The sequence below is a fragment of the Littorina saxatilis genome, linkage group LG4, assembly GCF_037325665.1.
Source record: "Littorina saxatilis isolate snail1 linkage group LG4, US_GU_Lsax_2.0, whole genome shotgun sequence".
NCBI classification, from domain to species: Eukaryota; Metazoa; Mollusca; class Gastropoda; order Littorinimorpha; family Littorinidae; genus Littorina; species Littorina saxatilis.
The window spans coordinates 5347252-5368493 of NC_090248.1; the positions used below are offsets into that span (position 1 = coordinate 5347252).

Here is a 21242-nt window from a genome sequence, read left to right on the forward strand (position 1 = left end):
ATAACAATGTTCAAAATGACATTCTTTCCGTCCTCTATAGGCGACGAAATAGGTCACATTTTGTGCATTTTTTAGTGCAAAATTCTTCGATGCCGGAGCGAGTACTGCACCCAGTGCTGTTGTAGTGCAAGTGCACTAGAAAGGCACTACACCCAGTGCCGCCTCTTAGGTAACCATCCACACTTTAGGTGTGTGTGTGTGTGTGTGTGTGTTTGTGTGTGTGTGTGTGAGTGTGTGTGTTGGAGTGTGTACAAACGTGATTGCAGGCATGCGGCGCGCGTGTGTGTGCGAGTCGACTTTTCTTTTCCTTTGTATTATATTGACATACATGTACATTTCAATGTTCTATTATGCATTATGTATTCGTATAGGTAATGTTGTAATTAGTAATACTGTATGATTGCGACTGACGATTATCCTTTTATTGTCTCTATTTTTATGTCTTAGTTTAGCAGGGACAGATTGTAAGACTAGGCGTGAGCCTAACATCTCCATCCTTGAGTAATAAAGTTCGTTCGTTCGTTCGTTCGTTCTCTCTATTTCCTCTCTCTCTCTATCTCTGATTCTGTTCCTCTGACCAGTGGCATTTTCGCGAGTCTGTTATTTCATTTTGTTCAGGAATATATTGGTTGGATATATTGTGTGAATGAATTAAAAATGCCGAAGGCGCAGCGTGCTCTATGTTGTGCATTCTCTGGCAGTATTTCATGATTTTGTTTCTCTGCAACAATTAGTCTGATTTTGCCGTTACCAATTTGATTCAACAGACCTTCATCAACGTAAATATCTGTAGTTATTGGTTCTACCGAAGGGGTATTTGTCCAGCTATTGGGGATTGTGTGGATTATAGCGTTGTAATTTAACTGGAGTCCGGGGTAAGGTCCCACTGTCTGTTGTTCTTCTTGACAAGTTAACAGTAGATTATTGACGCAGAGGTCTTGCATGTGCACAATTCCAGCTTTTCTCCACATTGGAACAAATAGTGGCTTACCTTTATACCTTACTAAGTTATTGTTTCACAGGCCTTCTGTTGGTATGATGTTGGGAGGTTTGTTTTGATTAATCTGCCCCAGCGTTTGTATAACATCTCTTCAAAAGACAGATTTGAGGTGTTTTATTTCATTTACCTTTACCGATATATTAAAAGTCTAATGCTGACCTTGGAAGGGGTCCATAAGCGTGTCTGCTATTTTAACCCAGTGTTTGCCCTTTTTCTGTAAAACATGTTAATGCCCATTTTGTTAAGAACATATTTTGTTGGTGCTCAATGTTTATCCATCCTTCTTCCGGTGGAAGGCTGAGGACCCCTCTTTTAATCTTTTCAAAGACTCTTTTATTATTATATAGTTATGTTTCCAGAGAAATGTATACATATTCGTGTTAATTTGGCGAAGCACATTTTCCTGGAATGACAGAACTTGCAGTGCATGTGAGAACTGGAAAAGGAGCATAGTGTTTGCCAAACTAAATTTGTATGTACAATGTTGAGTTTCGTCCTTGCCATTTGTTCGTATTATTCTTTCAACATTCTCAATTTTATCTTTCCACTGTTCTTCAATCAGAGAGGCTTCTTTTTCAGCAGAAAAATAATTATATTCCTAAAATTGTATACATTCCAGACTTCATAGGTATGTTGCTCACTTGTCCATGTTCTCCTTTTCGTCTACCTAGCCACGTGACTTCTGATTTGTGTTTATCTAACTTGAGGCCAGAAAACTTCGCATGTTCTTCTACTATAATTTGTATTGCCCTCTGAATACCATTTTCATATTTTAATGTAAGGCTTGTGTCATGAGCAAACAAGTCGCGTAAGGCAAATTTACAACATTTAGTCAATCGGTCGAACCCGTAGAATAAAACTGAACGCACTGCACATTTTTTCACCAAGACAAAACAGCTTCGTCAATCCCCGCGGCACAAGGAAAACGCTCACTCTTCCCGTGCAACAGAAAGTGAAAGTGACAAGCCAGAATAGCGTATTGCGGTAAGCAGGAAAGCGCGCTTTTCTGTATTCTTGTTAACTTTCTGAGCTTTTTTCTAATATAACCTATTATATCTAAATGTTTTTTGGAATCAGGAAATGATAAAGAATAAGGTTAAATCTTTTTTGATCGATTTCTTAACAAATAATCGTAGTACTAATTAACCTATTTTGGTTAATTGTGATCACATTTTAAGAGTTGACATGACATGTATATATGTTTAGATTCAGAATTTGATGAAGAATACGATGAAGAATCTGAGCAAACTCATTAATCAATGTTTGAGCCTCCAAGTTGAAATGCAAAACCGAAGTCCGGGCTTTGTCGAAGATTACTTCACCAAAATGTCAACCAATTTGCGTAATAGTGCCGCCTCAACTTTCACAAAAAACCGGATATGATGTCATCAAGACATTTATCCAAAAACAGGAACAAAAATGTTGTTAATCTTAGCAATACTCAACACGTAAATGATGTTGTACGACGCACAGTGAACGTGGCGATCAACAAAACCTACAGTCAGATCAGCACTTACTCAAACAACGGAGCGGCCAGTAACGCTGCTGACAACGACACAGAAGGATCCCTTGGAGCGAACACCTGTAGCCACACGAACTCGACGAATGAGGGGGTCGGTGTCCCACGCAACGAGTACCACTGGTGGCAGGTGGACCTGGGCAGGATCTACCCTGTCCACAACATCACCGTCTGGGCACGCAAAGAAAAAACGGAGCCCATTTGTACGTATCGTAGTACATGTATAGCTACTCAGTTTGTATCTTGGTATAGGTATGCTTGAACATATCGGTTGACTCTGTTCTTTCATGTTAATAACAACTGGTTTTCCTTTTAATTGTACGTATGTATGGACAAGCTGGTAGATGAATAGATCATGCGTGTTTAGATTTTAGCGCAAGGCAGGCTATAATCAAAATAAGGTAATTGAGAGTGAGAGTGTGTGTGTGTGTGTGTGTGTGTGTGTGTGTGTGTGTGTGTGTGTGTGTGTGTGTGTGTGTGTTTGTGTTTTAATTGCATAGGGTACGTACGTGCATCATTATTCTTAAAACTCTGTCTGGCTTGTCGCATAACAACGTTACTAATGTTTCACATGATCTAAAAGTCCGAAATTATTGTTCTACATAAGTCAGCGCAAATCACCCAACAGTGTAAGTTTATGCGGTGATGTGTTTCTGAAATGTACCGTGTTTGTTGGTCTCATTAATTGCTAACACGGCTTTTAAAACGCCTTTAATAGCCTCTGAGAAGAATGACACCTACTCCGTTCAGCATGCCTATTTTGTTTCACCGATAGTATGAATAGAGACAAGAAATGGAACACGTTTTCTTTTGGCTGAATATGTCCTTTTCATTTGTATCAATTTGATGCTGAACAGTGTTCGACCGTCTGTACCCGTTCATAATCACGGTGGACAACAAGACTTGTGTGAACGTGACGTCACCACAGAACAACACCATCAGGAGCAACTCAGTGATGTGTTCTTCAGTCATGTACGGGCAGGTGGTGCGTCTTACACTGACGACTAATAGAACTTTGAACCTGTGTGAATTTCAAATATTTGGTAAGTTGTACTTAAGGGTAGGAGCTACCATAAAATACACCGTTTTTCTCTTTAAGTCCTTTGACCACAACATTCACGAAACAGAACTGCTTGTGTTAAAGTTTGGTGTGCATTTGCTTCAATGTTTTTAGATTGATAGTATGGTCCCCCTACACATTGCATTTAGATTGACTTTAGTACAAATTATTACATGAAAAATAAGCAAAGTGGCGTTGAATCGAAACATGTTATTTCACGGATGTAAAATTAATTTCATAACTTTTCATCAGAATGATTTGAACTGTTGCTGACATGTTTAGACATTCTGACAGATGTTAAAAGGCTATGCTCTAGGAAAAAAAGGGGTAACAAGACACATGTTCCAGTTGTCATAAATGTTTAACCCACAAAGCCAAAATCGGTATCACTTTATTTTGTTTACACAAGCCATTGAAGGATCGGCCCCAGCACACATCCTATATGATTCTGGTTTATATTTGTTTTGTATTTTAAGAAAACAATTAATATAACATAGATGAAATACATATTATACGACATAAATGCTTTCAGTCGACCTTGATATTCCACAGTGCCCATACATGTGCCATCGACTGAATGTGCATGGTAATACCATCTATGCCAAGTTGATCTATGCCAAGTTGGTGCATAATGGCGGCGTTACTGTCTGTTAAAAGTCTCTTACGCCGATATGAAGGCATATACCTAGTGGTTACTTTATTATCTGCTCAGTTCATCGTCTGTAGGTTTTACTGCACCACATATCAGCTAGACGTACTTGGAACATGCACAAACCAGCCTGTCAACATGACTCTTGTATTCAAGGATGTATGATTAAGAGCACGCGTATGACATATTTGGCATACATTATGTAGCCTTGAAATGTTGGCAGTCCAGGTCGGACGCGGGCCAGATTGTTTTCTTGTTCTTTGCTAATTGCTGTTCTGTTTCAGTTCATAGAGCCGGCACCAACGAGCACGAACACACCCATACACACAGTTCGTCATGTTGATCAAAGGAGACAAGAAAATGATTATGTGAATAGGAAACAAAGTAAAGTACACGTTTAGGTCCTCAGACAAGGACACCGCGATCGACAGAAGTCATAATTATTTTACACAGTGATGCACCACAGTTATGACACTTTTAGCAAGCCAGGACTTGCATAGAAACCACTGAGTGACGTTCGCACAATTAGTTCTGAATATCGTGGTATTCCAATGCACATTCAGTCGATGGCACATGTACGGGCAATGTGGAATATCAAGGTCGACTGAAAGCCTGTATGTAGTATACTATGTATTTAATCTATGTTATATTAATTGTTTTCTTACCCCCCGCAGGTTTGGGGGAAGAATTTACCTGATGCTCCCCAGCATGTCGTAAGAGGCGACTAACGGATTCTGTTTCTCCTTTTACCCTTGCTAAGTGTTTCTTGTACAGATTATAGTCAATGTTTGTAAAGATTTTAGTCAAGCAGTATGTAAGAAATGTTAGGTCCTTTGTACTGGAAACTTGCATTCTCCCAGTAAGGTCATATATTGTACTACGTTGCAAGCCCCTGAATCAATTTTTTTATTAGTGCTTTTGTGAACAAGAAACAATTAACAAGTGGTTCTATCCCATCCCCCCCCCCCCCCCCTTTCCCCGTCGCGATATAACCTTGAACGGTTGAAAACGACGTTAAACACCAAATAAATAAAGAAAGAAAGAATTGTTTTCTTAAAATACCAAAACAAATATAAACGTATAGTAGATGTTCAGAGACACAGGAGGGAGGCCATGGTACATAACGTTGTATGCAATTATACAAGGATATTGTTCTTGTTACTTGCCAAAACATGCAAAACTGCAACCCAACTCAGCCACTGTTGTGGCTCTGTTCTGCTGTCCTGATGAATATGCATACAGCTTTAATTCGGCTGCTGAGCTATGCGTTTTGATTCTATTTGTAAGCTGTTGAAATAAAGATGTCCAATCCATGCACATCTTTTCAGTTTGCAAAGATGGATTTTATGGACTGGATTGTTCGTCTCCTTGTGACAAGAACTGCGATGAAGGGTGTAACATGACAAGTGGTTTCTGCACACGTAAGTAAAAGCCTCGTCTCAGAGTTAGCAATGACTAACTGGTGTTTGGTTGTTGTTGTTGTTGTTGGTGTTGTTGTTGTTGTTCCAGTATGTATTCGCTGTTAGCTTTTGCATTTGCTACCAAAGCGACATAACTGTGTCAACCTTATGTGCTGTAGAGTTTTACACTGGTGTACGTGTCATCATATTGACAGGATGATAGCAGGTCTGGTTCAGAACCGCAACAGATTTGACCCACATGTTCTGCGAGGAATTGTATTTCCTTGTGTGCACACGAGCAAGAACAACACCCCTAAGCACAAAGTGCCTGGAAAACAAAAATACACACAAACATGAACAAGACATTAGTGGACAATGGCCAATAATGTAATGAGCTAAGCCTCATGGGACCAGGTGTATATATCGTTAAAGGTACAATGTCTACCTAGCTAGGACTAGATGTGTTTATTCGATACAATAAGGTACCCTATGCTGTATTGTGTATTGTAATGCCCACCAGTAGTTATCAACTTCAGCTTTGTCCCCTCGTTTCTGTTTGCATGTATAACGTTGACATGTTTTAGGGTTTGATATCTGCCTATCTGGTCGTGTACTCTGCAAAACCTTCACATGGTGCCACAGTCCCGAATAGCAGTAACAAAATAATAATTCGTCGTATTCCGAAGATTTTCGAAAGGTGTAAGGCTCTCACGATGTTCTTTTGTCTTCTCAGGCTGCAAGGAAGGATTTTGGGGTCTTGAGTTGTGCCATCATAACTGTTCTGCCCACTGTGCTGGTCCTGCCTGTCAGCGTGATGACGGCAACTGTGAAGGTGAGTCATCGCACGCAAACTTTACTTGCCTGGATTTAGAACAGCTGCGTCGCCCAAGACAAATAACGGTTTTGGGTGTGACTAAAAAAAGAACAGGGCCGGAGTGCTATGTAAACTATGAGCAGTTCTTCCAAACCCATTTAAAACATATGACACTACCAGCATGTTCCGCATATTGAGCCAGAATGTTTTGTTTTGGCAAATCTACGTTGCAGTTCCGGAGCAAATGATCAAAATTTCTTTGCGAATTTGCGTTCAAACGTGTTTTTCCCATAATATAACAATGCACAGCTCGAAAATATGGCCAAGAATTGATCTATGGTACTTCGAAGAAAGAAGAATAACAAAATTATACAACAATACATACATTATAGAACACTTCGCATTGTATCGGGGGCGGGGAAATACCACAGTCGGTAGCAATGCTGGATTCAGAACCAGTTGTCGCTATCGGTGTGGGTTCGATCCCCACGCTCGACGAGGGATGTATGTCCCTGTGTCAATTTTGTGCAGACTATCCTCGATGTCCGAACACCCCCGAGTGCACGCATGCGCACTACAAATAACCCAAGTTCACAACGAAACTCGCAGGGCTTGGAAACATGAATCGAATACACACAATGCGTGATGCATGCAGGGCAAATGAAAACGAATGGGTAGCCCGGCACTGTATAGCAGCTCGGTTTGCCTATAGTAATGAGCAGCCCGAATTTATATAAGCGTAACCTCACAGGAATATACATACCATCCTATTTAATGGAAGGGCGCTGGTTCTGAACCCAGCATTGCTACCGACTGTGGTATTTCCCCGCCCCCAATACAATGCGAAGTGTTATATAATGTATGTATTGTCGTATACTTTTATACGCGACAAGCTATTCCTCTGTATAGTCGTATAGCTTTATGTTTACCTTAACTTTTGTGTACCTGTGTAATATTTTCTTCCATTAGCTTTGTGAACTTTGATCTGCCAAAGTGTGTCAAAACGCAACCAATCCAGCTGCCCCTCGGCAATTATCCTTGGTGTTTTTGTTGCTGTACGCTTACTCTTGCTAAAACAAAAGAGAACATTATTCTGTCATGCATTCTCAGTGTGCCGAGAGGGATTCTACGGACCAGACTGTTCTTTTGCTTGTCACCAGAACTGTGTAGGAGGGTGTAACAAAATCAGTGGTCACTGCACACGTAAGTTTTACCCTGAAAGTAAGTGTGTGTGTGTGTGTGTGTGTGCGTGTGTGTGTGTGTGTGTGTGTGTGTGTGTGTGTGTGTGTGTGGTGTGTGTGTGTGTGTGTGTGTGTGTGGTGTGTGTGTGTGTGTATGGTGAATATATCGTTAAAGGTACAATGTCTACCTAGCTAGGACTAGATGTGTTTATACGATACAATAAGGTACCCTATGCTGTATTGTGTATTGTAATGCCCACCAGTAGTTATCAACTTCAGCTTTGTCCCCTCGTTTCTGTGTACATTTATAACGTTGACATGTTTTAGTGTTTGATATCTGCCTATCTGGTCGTGTACTCTGCAAAACCTGCACATGGTGCCACAGTCCCGAATAGCAGTAACAAAATAACAATGCTTTGTATTCCGAAGATTCTCGAAAGGTGTAAGGCATATTGAACCAGATTTTTTTTGTTTTGGCAAATCTACGTTGCAGTTCCGGAGCAAATGATCAAAATTTCTTTGCGAATTTGCGTTCAAACGTGTTTTTCCCATAATATAACAATGCACAGCTCGAAAATATGGCCACGAATTGATTTATGGTACTTCGAAGAAAGAAGAATAACAAAATTATACAACAATACACACATTATAGAACACTTCGCATTGTATTGGGGGCGGGGAAATACCACAGTCGGTAGCAACATGTCTCCGCCATGGGAGAACAATTGCCCACAGGAAAACTGCCCCCCGAATCTTTTCTGAGCACTCTTCTGGCATAAATACTTAGTATCTTTAAAGCTTCCGGAACACGCAACGCGTGATTTCTCAACTTTTGTTTACTGGCTGGGCAATGTGCTTAATCTCACTGCAGGCTGCCCAGAAGGAAAGCACGGTTCTGACTGTCTAATGGACTGTGGAAACTGTCGTGGCGATTCTGCGTGCAACGCAACGAGTGGTGTGTGCCCCGGTGGTTGTGCCCCGGGCTGGACAAAGCCTCTATGCACTGAAGGTAGGTGCTTAGTCTGTTTTGTTGGTAGGTGCTTTCTAACGTTCTGGTCCGTTGTCGTCTAGAATTGCTTTTGTGGGTGTGACGTGTTATTGAAGACAAGTATGCGGCGTTTATTAAACAATGTGTGTGTGTGTGTGTGTGTGTGTGTGTGTGTGTATGTGTGTGTGTGTGTGTGTGTGTGTGTGTGTGTGTGTGGGTTTGTGCGTGTGTGTATGTGTGTATGTGTGTGTGTGTGTGTGTGTGTGTGTGTGTGTGTGTGTGTGTGTGTGTGTGTGTGTGTGTGTGTGTGTGTGTGTGTGTGTGTGTGTGTGTGATTTGGTTGCTAATTTTTCGTGTCGGTCGGTCCCTTGGTTGGTCGGTTAGTTGGCTGATCGTCAGTTCACGTTCAGGTAGTGTCTTGCGGATGTACGCGATACAGACTGATTTCCTTAGATTAATCAATATAGACTGGCTTCCTTGGATTAATCGATATAGACTGGCTTCCTAAGATTAATCGATATAGACTGGCTTCCTTAGATTAATCGATATTGACTGGTTTCCTCATATTATTCGATACAGACTGGCTTCCTTAGATTAATTGATATAGATTGGCTTCCTTGGATTAATTGAGATATAGACTGGCTTCCTTGGATTAATCGATATAGACTGGCTTCCTTAGACTAATCGATATAGACTGGCTTCATTGGATTAATCGATATAGACTGGCTTCCTTGGACTAATCGATATAGACTGGCTTCCTTAGATTAATCGATATAGACTGGCTTCCTTAGATTAATCGATATAGACTGGCTTCATTGGATTAATCGATATACACTGGCTTCCTTGGATTAATCGATATAGACTGGCTTTCTTGGATTAATCGATATACACTGGCTTCCTTAGATTAATCGATATAGACTGGCTTCCTTGGATTAATCGATATAGACTGGCTTCCTTGGATTAATCGATATAGACTGGCTTCCTTGGATTAATCGATATAGACTGGCTTCCTTAGATTAATCGATATAGACTGGCTTCCTTAGATTAATCGATATTGACTGGTTTCCTTATATTAATCGATATAGACTGGCTTCCTTAGATTAATCGATGTAGACTGGCTTCATTGGAGTAATCGATATAGACTATATAGCATTTAACAAAATGACACAGTTCGCTCGAATGACTATTTAGCTTGCGTAAACCACAACACACGAGTTCTCGTGGTTTATTCAACCCCCGAGCCGTCGTGGCCCCGTGTGACCCACTTTTTTAAATAATTGTATAAACTCAATGAATTAGGTTCTCAGTCCCCACGTTCGGCGAGAGATTTATTTCTCAGAGTCAACTTTGTGTGCAGACTCTCCTCAGTGTACACGCAAGCACAAGACCAAGTGCGCACGAAAAAGATCCTGTAATCCATGTCAGAGTTCGGTGGGTTATAGAAACACGAAAATACCCAGCATGCTTCCTCCGAAAATGGCGTATGGCTGCCTAAATGGCGGGGTAAAAAAACGGTCATACACGTAAAATTCCACTCGTGCAAAAAACACGTGTACGTGGGAGTTTCAGCCCACGAACGCAGAAGAAGAAGAAGAAGAAGAAGAAGAAGAAGAAGAAGAAGAAGAAGAAGAAGAAGAAGAAGAAGAAGGTTCTCAGTTTGTGTTATGAATCCAACTCTGTATCTACAATATCATGTTATTGTGTACCTTTGAACCAAAAATATAACAAATGGCTGATAGTGACACAAACCGATTGTCGGCATCTTCAAAGAAACTGGCGGTTATCGGAAAATGTGTCTGCTTGGGCAATGGTAAGATGCAGGCCATTTGATGTAATATTATCCCTGTTGCGGAAGTACTTGTGTATGCGCGTAATACTCAATCTACACAGACACAACAACTGACAGTATCACATTATAGCGTCACATAGCCATAGTGAAAGGTCACATTTTTTTTTTTGGGGGGGGGGATTTCTCACTTGAATTTCCTGGAAGGATTTCATGCCAGAAGTCAAAGTCCACTTGTTTGCCATCAGAGCTTCTGCATTTTTTTCAGATATATCACACTTTATAGGCGGATTTTCCTTCTTTGCACCCTATATTTAACTTTTGGTCAGAAGCTCACAACAGCCACACAAATGATTTAATTTATAATGTTTTTATATTGTCAGTAAGGCAGTATATCAGTGTTGTCATATTGTGATTTTTTTTGTTTCATTATGCATTGTATTGTGTTTTCCACATACGCTTCCGGTAAGCAAATGTTTCCTCTTTGGGCCCTATGTTTGACCTCTCGGGGCAGGGCTAGAATTAGCATCACATAATCCATAATAATATCAATAATCATTTGGTTTGGTTTCAATGTGGAAGCTGTAAGTTATTCTTATTAAGATAAACACATATTTTCAGCATATGGCATTTTATTGTGTTGTGGATTTGCATAGCCGCAGATACATCTTTATCGAGTCGGCTCTGCACTTTGATTTCTAAGGATGGGGATGTTTTTGGTTTTTTTTAATAGAAAATCTAAACTCATCATCATACTTGTATTACGTTTTGGTAATATATTTTGTCCCCTAATGAGCAGTAGGAACTTCCCCCTCAACACAACACCTCTCTTCAACTCGCAGGAGATTTTTGTTGCAGATCATACTTCTTTCGTCTGATGCACTGAAGATATAATACATCAGAATGAGTGACGAACGACCAGTATCTTTCAAGCGCAAGAAAAAGCCAAGACGGACAGAAACTGCACAAAAGGTGTGTATCATCCACTGCCCTGAGGTCAGGTTTGACCCAGCAGTGAAGCCACTTAGTCAGCAGACAAAAGAGAAACTTGTGGAATGTTGCCGCCTGCGTAGGACAGCAGGACTTGATTCAAAATGCGCAGCAGTCCTGGATGCGTTCCCTGACATACTAGATGATACTCTTCATGGGTTTCATAGACGCTGCTACCAGTCATTCACAAACTTGAAGTATTTGAGAAAGAGAAGTCATGATGACCAGCAAAGCAGCCCTGAGGATGTGAGTGATGATAACGACACAGATCAGCCCTCAACATCCCGGAAAAAACGACGTAAAATGGGAGACTCTACCAGAACGCTTTTTCCTCGTGACTGGTGCATAATCTGTGACCAAAAGTACAAGAGGGCACGAAGTGGCAAGGCACATCATGAGAAACTTGTGAGATGTGAAACAAAGTCTGCCGAGGAGGCTATCAAGACGGCAGCAAGTGAGAAACAAGATGTTGAACTGATGGCACGAGTGCAGGTGGATCTCTTGGCAAGAGAAGCATACTTCCATGAGTCATGCCGACGTGATCTTGTGCGCAGTCGTAAGAGGCATGAACAGCGAGAGGCAACTTCCAAAGAACATATGAAGGCATGCTCAGATGCCTTTCAGTACATCTGCAACTACATTGAAGATGCAATCATCAACAGGCACCAAGTTGAACGAATGACCATGCTGCGGGAGAGATACTGCACCTATATGCAGGACTAACAACCTGACTTTTGCAACCCTGATTTCCAAACTCATCACCCAAAGAAGAAAATTGTGGGCCATTTTGGTGAGAGTCTGAAATTCTGGAGGCCACATTTTCGGAGTGAGCTTGTCTATTCCTTAGAGTTGCCAGTTGGGCAGGCTGTTGAACAAGCCTTTGAGGCGGCAGCATCTGATGAGAGGAGACTAGAAGAGGCGGCCCGTATCCTAAGGCGTTTGATCATCCAGGCATACCGTTCAGCAGAAGAATGTCCCTGGCCACCACCGGTCTCATTCATTACATCCCAGAAGATCCTGCCACCTCCAGTCCAGCTGAATTTCTTGAAGGTCATGCTTTCTGGGCGAAAAGAAACCTCAGACAGAAAGGAGAGGATCGGGCTGTCAATAGCTCAGGACATCTGCTATGCCGTATCGAACAACGAGTGGAAAATGCCCAAACACATTGTACTCGCAACAGCAGTCAGACATCTGACAGGAAGTGCAGAGTTGCTCAGCATGCTGAATCGTTTCGGGCACTGTATATCCCACGGAGGCGTACTGCAGATTGAAACTGCCGTGTGTCACCAGATCATGCAAAACAGCAGCCTGCTGCCAACTACCATTCGTCCAGAGAACAATGTTGTGACCCACTTCTGTTGGGATAATTTTGACTTGCAGGAAGAAACAGTTTCGGGATCTGGTACAACACATTCCGCACACGGCATTTTCATTCAGGAGGTCTCTGAATCAGTCCTACCTACAGGAGATGCGCGTCCTGAACAAAGCCGTGACAGTGTTGAGTTCAGCCCTGAAGATCTCCCTCCTTGCTATGCAAAGCAGAAAGTGGAGCCTAAGCTCAACTTGGTGGACACAACTATTTCTGTGCCAGAAGTTGTGACTCACGCTTCACTCTCTGACTTTCTCTGGATCCTTGCTCGGCGTAAGTGTGCGGATGACCAGCACATTCCAGGATGGGCAGGATGGATATCACTAACTGGGAGAGAAGTGCAAGCCATACAAGAGCGGTCTGTTGTTGACTACATGCCTCCAGTCCTCCATCCAGTCACTGACAACGCGACAGTTCAGCACATTCTTCATCTGTCGCAGTGCACAACCAAAGAAGTGGACCAGGAGTGCATGCGCAAGTGGCTCCCTTGAGGCAGTGGTGATGTCTAAGCACTACAATCACGCTCTTCGAGTGCACAACACAGTGCTGGAGGCCTTGGAACGCATGCTGATGGAGAAATTCATGAACAATCAGGCTGCAAAAGATCAGCTTGAAGAAGTAGCTGAGATGGTGAAGGATCCAAGCAGACCTGACTTAGAGGCAATCATGCAACTTGATCCTGTCATTCAGTTGCACGACTCATACACCAAATACCGGCAGAGTATTTTGAATGGCGAGATGGGCAAAACTAGCCAGTTGTGGCTTATGTATGCTGAGAGGATCTGGCTTGTACTTCGCCTGCTCCGTGCAACAAAAGAAAATGATTTTGACCTGCACCTTACCTGCGTTCAAGACATGGCACCCCTTCTCTTCGCCACAGATCACCAACACTACGTGAGGTATGTCACAATCTACTTTCTCCAAATGCTGAACTTGAAGCACAGTCACCCAAGTGCCACGCAGCTGCTGAAAGCTGGGGGATTCAGCGTCTCAAGCTCTCCCGTACCTGCATGCCGGAACCCAGTCGATCAAACAATAGAACAGACTATCAACAGACATGCAAAGTCAAAAGGAGGAATCATCGGGTTCAGTCGTTACAACTCAGAACTTTGATTATGTGTATTTTTTGCAAAACTGCATATAGCATTGTTTCTATTCACATGCAAATCCAAAATAAGAGTAGAGTAGACATTATTGATACAATCATATTGCATCCTTGGACTACCCCACGGGGAACGGTTGATGCTTCATTTTTTTTCTCCGAAATATTGGTTAAGATGGTGATAAAAACCGGAAGTAACAGATTTTGCTGCCAGAATTATAATGTAATGTAATGTAACATTATCAGTGCATCAATTTCCTTTCCATTGGTATCATTTGTGTTGATATAGGCCAGTTTTAGGTCGTGAAAAGGGCTTCAGACGAGACCTACCCCCATTTTCCAATAGCAGCTTGAGGGCAGGGTTACATATAAGGGCATAACTAAAGAAAATGCAGGAGCTCAGATGGCAAACAAGTGCCATGAGTCTTCATACTAAATGGGCTTTCCAGAAATACTAGTGGTAAATCCCCCCCAAAAAAATGTGATGGGGGGTCATGGTTATGTGAAGCACTACATGGTTGAAATCTCAGTCGACGAACATAAAAAAAGCCAAAGTTGTATCGTTTTCGGTTGCCCACTTCCCCGTCATCAACTCAAAAGATCTGACAGCTGCATGCACCAGTCGACCCATTTACCCTGTTGGCTTGACATACATCCGGGCTCCCTACATTCAAACTTGTATAACTTCGAACTGTACTGATTCTTTTTGATGATTTAGTAACTCTTTGGTGTTTCAACCATTTTTGTGTGACAAGCTGTCAATTTAGTATTTAGATTTTAAAAGTTAAATCTAGCACCATAACGAGCCTTCCGATTTGTCTAGATAGAAATTCGTCCGTTCACGCAAATATAAATTCTTTGAAAAATGCTCGCTCTGTATGGATGTTCTCCAGCGGAAAGTGTTCAAACGAAAGGGTGTTTGTACTGTGTGTAAAAGCCTGACAGTTGTCAGTGGACATAAACTGATGGTTTACGGGAGATGGATGGTGGCTCTAACCAACACACAAGCATGACACAATAAACCACCTTAGAGCGCCAAGCCGATAAAGAAAAGAAAAATCACACACACACACACACACACACACATACACACTCACTCACTCACACACACACACACACACAAAATAAACCACCTCAGAGCGCCTAGCCGATAAAGAAAAGAAAAATCACACACACACACACACACACACACACACACACACACACACACACACACACAAACACACTCACTCACTCACGTACACACGATTAGACAAGAAATCCTGTATAAGCATGCAGTAATGGTATAAACGGATGTAATGTTTCAGTATGCCCGAGTGGTTCTTTTGGAGACAACTGCAGCATGCAGTGCACTAACTGTTCACAAGATCGATGTCACAATACTGACGGTGAATGTCTCGAGGGATGCAAGCCTGGATACCAATGGACCCCCAACAAAACATTTTGCAACGAATGTAAGTGTTTGTGTTTTGGCGATTGTGTGTCTCTATGAAAGTCTGTATGTGCGCCTATGTTGGTATCTGGTGTGTGTATGTTTATGATGTGTGTTATGGCGTGTGTGTGTGGTGGGGGGAGGTTTATTTGAGACATACAGAGAGTGGGGGGAGGTTTATTTGAGACATACAGAGAGTGGGGGGAGGTTTATTTGAGACATACAGAGAGTGGGGGGAGGTTTATTTGAGACATACAGAGAGTGGGGGGAGGTTTATTTGAGACATACAGAGAGTGGGGGGATGGTTGGGGATGATGAGACACATAACGTGTACTGTCAAAATTATTCTTATTGAGGTTTGTAGCAATATAGGTCCGTTATTGGTCATTCTAATATACTGGACACTATAACACAATTTGTTTTACAAGAACATTTGTTGTTTTGGTTCGAATTCAAAAAACAAGAATGATAGGTAATTGGAACGTTTATTATAGACAAAATAAAACGTTGCATTTACTGGTACGTCGACCCAACGGTCTTTGAAGTAGACAGACAGACAGACACTTAATGAACAGATAATGAACTTTTCAAAGACCTTTGGGTCGACGTACTGGTAAATGTAACGATTTGTTTTGTCTATATGGCAAAACAAAAAAAATAGGTGTGGTTACGGTAACATAGCCAAACAAAATAGGGTAGGAAGGTAGGCAATCACTTTTTTTTATTTTTTACTTTTTTTTCTAATGTGTACAAATTAAACTTACTTGACAGGGAAATAAGTGTGCGACTCGGGCGATTTTGCTTTCATTGCGTTTTCTGCACTCGTTTTGTTTTTTTGTTTTTTTTGTTTTGACAAATGTAATAAAAGGTTATAGGGTCGGCCCCTAAAAATAGGGTAGGTCGGGTTACCGTAACCACACCTATTTTTTTTAGGCCTTATGAACGTACCAATTACCAATTACCTAGCTACCATTCTTGTTTTTTTATTCTGAATTTTGGAACGTTGGCAGTCTATCTACTTTTGGATTTCGTTTTGTTTGGTTCGGTTTGGTTCGCTTTACCTTGTTTGAAATATCTCCTTCACAGTTTGTCAGAATGGTAGTTATGGTGACAACTGCTCAGAGCCGTGTGGTCACTGCAGTGGAGATGAGCAGTGCGACCCTTTCAATGGGACGTGTGACGCCTGTCAGCTTCAGTTCCAGCCACCTTATTGTAAAGGTAAATCTCTGCAGTGTGTGTGTCACATCTTCTCTGTCTTGTCTTGTTTCTTTCTGTAGCTGATTTGGTCACCTTCATCCGTCACAAAACTGAACAGGACGGCCATCAGCCGCCAAAAAGTATACTGGCTATAACAGTCATTAACAGCAACAATTACAACGTCTTGGGGCGTTCTTTGTTGTGCCTACTAGTGGATCAATGTCTTAATAGACATTAATTGTTAATAAATGTTAATTGACATTTTAAACAAAATGGCTGTGGGATGTCATTTGACTTCATCAGTCGACAAAACGCTTAGACTTGAAATTATAGCTGAACAGGCTTTCAACAAATAATACTATTTCATCTTTACACCCACCAAACTTGACCCCTCTGTGACCTTCTAGTTTTTCGTATACGGACCGCCGGAAGACTTAACATTGCTAATTTATAGACTCTCCTAATTGCAGAGGCGAGTCAAAAATCTTCCCTGTGGCTAAAACTACACACACTTATATTGTATAGCTGCGACTTATTTCCAACGTTTAGCACTAACCTTGTCAGTAGTCATGTCATACGGGAGAGCAAGTTAGCTTGATTCTCAAGTTGCGAATATTTGTATGCGTTAGCTTCAGCGCACTTTTTGAATATAAAGTCAATGTGGACCGTTGACAAGTGTGTCAATGGAGTACTATATCTCGAAATAGACGTACCAACGAAACAGATTCCTTTGAACGACGATTCTAATGATCGTGCAGCGCTCACATGAATAACTGTTCATGCTTTCAGTTTGCACCGGGAATAGGTACGGAGCCAGCTGTGAGCTGAACTGCAGCATGAATTGTGGTGGTGACGGCTCCTGTGAAAAAGACACAGGCAGATGTGTGCGTGGATGTAAAGCAGGATACCGTCCGGGACAATCGGGTTTCTGCAATGAGAGTAAGTAACGTTTTTCACTTTTGCCCAGGTCATAAGCGAGCGGATGAAATTGTAACAAATCATTATCTGAACTAAAGCAGAATGTTCTGGCAGATACACAAAATCTTTCAAGCGATCATTTTCTGCAAAAACGAATTTTGTGTGCGATCTCTTTGGGTAAAACAAACTCCCATACTGATGCAAAACAAACCGTATATGCTCTTGTTTTGTTGTGTCTGTCTGTCTCTCCCTCAGTACAGTGGGTTGTTTAATTGGTCGAGTGGTTTAACAGTGTTTAGATTGTTCTGCTTTCTTTTGCACCTAACACATACTGTCTCACCTGTGCATTGTGTTTCAGCGTGTAAAGAGGGCAAGTACGGCGAAGGATGTTCACATGACTGCGGGAACTGCAATGGCGCCTGTCGTCATGAAGACGGACATTGTGCAGCAGGCTGTATGGCCGGCTACGAAGGGGACCTCTGCGCAAAACGTAACAAACCTGTATTTTATTCGAAATAATCGTACTTTATTAATCAATTGAATAAATGAAAACTGTTCAAAGTGTGATGTGAATGTTAGAAACTTTGTTTTAACCACCCCCCCCCCCCCCCTAGCCTCTGCCTCCCAACCTACCCTCCGCTCCACTACTAGCCTATACTTCTCATCCTACCCCCTATTCCCGCCCTTTGTATCTACCTCCCTATATACCCCCACACACACACACTCAGCCTCTAACTCACATCCCAACCCCTAATCCCCCTCTCCCTTTGCATATTTTATTCGTAAGTATCTTACTTCATTAATCAACCAAACAAGTGCAAACCGCTCAATGTGTGTTAGAAACGTTGTTTTTACAACCCCCTGAAAGCCTCTTCCTCCCATCCTACCCCCTATCCCCTTCTTTGTTTCTACCTCCATATATACACACTATATCCCCCCCCTCCTGTATCTCCCATCCTACCCCCTATCCCCTCCTTTGTATCTACCTCCATATATACACACTATCTGCCCCCCCCCCCCTCCCGTTGTCTCTACCTCCAATCCTGACCCAATCCCCCCACCCGAACCTCTAGCTCCCATCTTACACCCAAACTCCCCCTCACCCCACCCCCCCTCCTGTATCTCCCATCCTACCCCCTATCTCTACCCCCCCCGCTATTTACCTCTACCTCCCATACTAACCTCTATCTCTCATATCCTACCCCTTACACCCCCCCTCCCCCCATTTTAACCTCTAATTCAAACCTCTATCTCCCAAACTACCCCCTGTCTAACCCCCCCTTACCCTACCTCATACCCTTACCTCTACGTCACATTCTAACTTATATCTCCCATCCTACCCCTTCCTCCCCCCTCTCTAACCTCTACCTCTTATTTCTCCCCCCCCCCCCCTAATCTCTGCCTCTTATTTCTCCCCCCCCTAATCTCTACCTCTTATTCCTCCCCCCTAACCTCTACCTCTTATTCCCCCCCCCTAACCTCTACCTCTTATCCCCCCCCCCCTAACCTCTACCTCTTATTCCCCCCCCCTAACCTCTACCTCTTATTCCCCCCCTAAACTCTACCTCTTATTCCCCCCCTAACCTCTACCTCCAAAAAGTATACTGGCTATAACAGTCATTAACAGCAACAATTACAACGTCTTGGGGCGTTCTTTGTTGTGCCTACTAGTGGATCAATGTCTTAATAGACATTAATTGTTAATAAATGTTAATTGACATTTTAAACAAAATGGCTGTGGGATGTCATTTGACTTCGTCAGTCGACAAAACGCTTTAACTTGAAATTATAGCTGAACAGGCTTTCAACAAATAATACTATTTCATCTTTACACCCACCAAACTTGACCCCTCTGTGACCTTCTAGTTTTTCGTATACGGACCGCCGGAAGACTTAACATTGCTAATTTATAGACTCTCCTAATTGCAGAGGCGAGTCAAAAATCTTCCCTGTGGCTAAAACTACACACACTTATATTGTATAGCTGCGACTTATTTCCAACATTTAGCACGAACCTTGTCAGTAGTCATGTCATACGGGAGAGCAAGTTAGCTTGATTCTCAATTTGCGAATATTTGTATGCGTTAGCTTCAGCGCACTTTTTGAATATAAAGTCAATGTGGACTGTTGACAATTGTGTCAATGGAGTACTATATCTCGAAATAGACGTGCCAACGAAACAGATTCCTTTGAACGACGATTTTAATGATCGTGCAGCGCTCACATGAATAACTGTTCATGCTTTCAGTTTGCACCGGGAATAGGTACGGAGCCAGCTGTGAGCTGAACTGCAGCATGAATTGTGGTGGTGACGGCTCCTGTGAACAAGACACAGGCAGATGTGTGGGTGGATGTAAAGCAGGATACCGTCCGGGACAATCGGGTTTCTGCAATGAGAGTAAGTAACGTTTTTCACTTTTGCCCAGGTCATAAGCGAGCGGATGAAATTGTAACAAATCATTATCTGAACTAAAGCAGAATGTTCTGGCAGATACACAAAATCTTTCAAGCGATCATTTTCTGCAAAAACGAATTTTGTGTGCGATCTCTTTGGGTAAAACAAACTCCCATACTGATGCAAAACAAACCGTATATGCTCTTGTTTTGTTGTGTCTGTCTGTCTCTCCCTCAGTACAGTGGGTTGTTTAATTGGTCGAGTGGTTTAACAGTGTTTAGATTGTTCTGCTTTCTTTTGCGCCTAACACATACTGTCTCACCTGTGCATTGTGTTTCAGCGTGTGAAGATGGCAAGTACGGCGAAGGATGTTCACATGACTGCGGGAACTGCAATGGCGCCTGTCGTCATGAAGACGGACATTGTGCAGCAGGCTGTATGGCCGGCTACGAAGGGGACCTCTGCGCAAAACGTAACAAACCTGTATTTTTATTCGAAATAACCGTACTTTATTAATCAATTGAATAAATGAACACTGTTCAAAGTGTGATGTGAATGTTAGAAACTTGGTTTTAACCACCCCCCCCCCCCCTAGCCTCTGCCTCCCAACCTACCCTCCGCTCCACTACTAGCCTATACTTCTCATCCTACCCCCTATTCCCGCCCTTTGTATCTACCTCCCTATATACCCCCACACACACACACACAGCCTCTAACTCACATCCCAACCCCTAATCCCCCTCCTCCTTTGCATATTTTATTCGTAAGTATCTTACTTCATTAATCAACCAAACAAGTGCAAACCGCTCAATGTGTGTTAGAAACGTTGTTTTTACAACCCCCTGAAAGCCTCTTCCTCCCATCCTACCCCCTATCCCCTCCTTTGTTTCTACCTCCATATATACACACTATATCCCCCCCCCCTCCTGTATCTCCCATCCTACCCCCTATCCCCTCCTTTGTATCTACCTCCATATATACACACTATCTGCCCCCCCCCCCTCCCGTTGTCTCTACCTCCAATCCTGACCCAATCCCCCCACCCGAACCTCTAGCTCCCATCTTACACCCAAACTCCCCCTCACCCCACCCCCCCTCCTGTATCTCCCATCCTACCCCCTATCTCTACCCCCCCCCCCCCCGCTATTTACCTCTACCTCCCATACTAACCTCTATCTCTCATATCCTACCCCTTACACCCCCCCTCCCCCCATTTTAACCTCTAATTCAAACCTCTATCTCCCAAACTACCCCCTGTCTAACCCCCCCTTACCCTACCTCATACCCTTACCTCTACGTCACATTCTAACTTATATCTCCCATCCTACCCCTTCCTCCCCCCTCTCTAACCTCTACCTCTTATTTCTCCCCCCCCCCCTAATCTCTGCCTCTTATTTCTCCCCCCCCTAATCTCTACCTCTTATTCCTCCCCCCTAACCTCT

At 42.5% G+C, this 21242-nt stretch overlaps 1 protein-coding gene across 1 annotated transcript in view; it reads left to right on the forward strand.

The window, feature by feature from the left end:
* Window positions 1-2167: 2167 nt before the first annotated feature.
* The window catches only part of LOC138963941 (multiple epidermal growth factor-like domains protein 11), a 231214-nt gene continuing 212139 nt past the window's right edge, over window positions 2168-21242 (forward strand). Inside the window, exons 1-12 of the mRNA XM_070335797.1 lie at window positions 2168-2722; window positions 3377-3562; window positions 5557-5649; window positions 6362-6460; window positions 7553-7645; window positions 8495-8632; window positions 15166-15312; window positions 16377-16508; window positions 17277-17426; window positions 17764-17895; window positions 19654-19803; window positions 20141-20272. Of these exons, the coding sequence (XP_070191898.1) occupies window positions 2380-2722; window positions 3377-3562; window positions 5557-5649; window positions 6362-6460; window positions 7553-7645; window positions 8495-8632; window positions 15166-15312; window positions 16377-16508; window positions 17277-17426; window positions 17764-17895; window positions 19654-19803; window positions 20141-20272 (1795 nt within the window). The 5' untranslated portion in view covers window positions 2168-2379. The remainder of the gene's footprint in view (window positions 2723-3376; window positions 3563-5556; window positions 5650-6361; window positions 6461-7552; window positions 7646-8494; window positions 8633-15165; window positions 15313-16376; window positions 16509-17276; window positions 17427-17763; window positions 17896-19653; window positions 19804-20140; window positions 20273-21242) is intronic.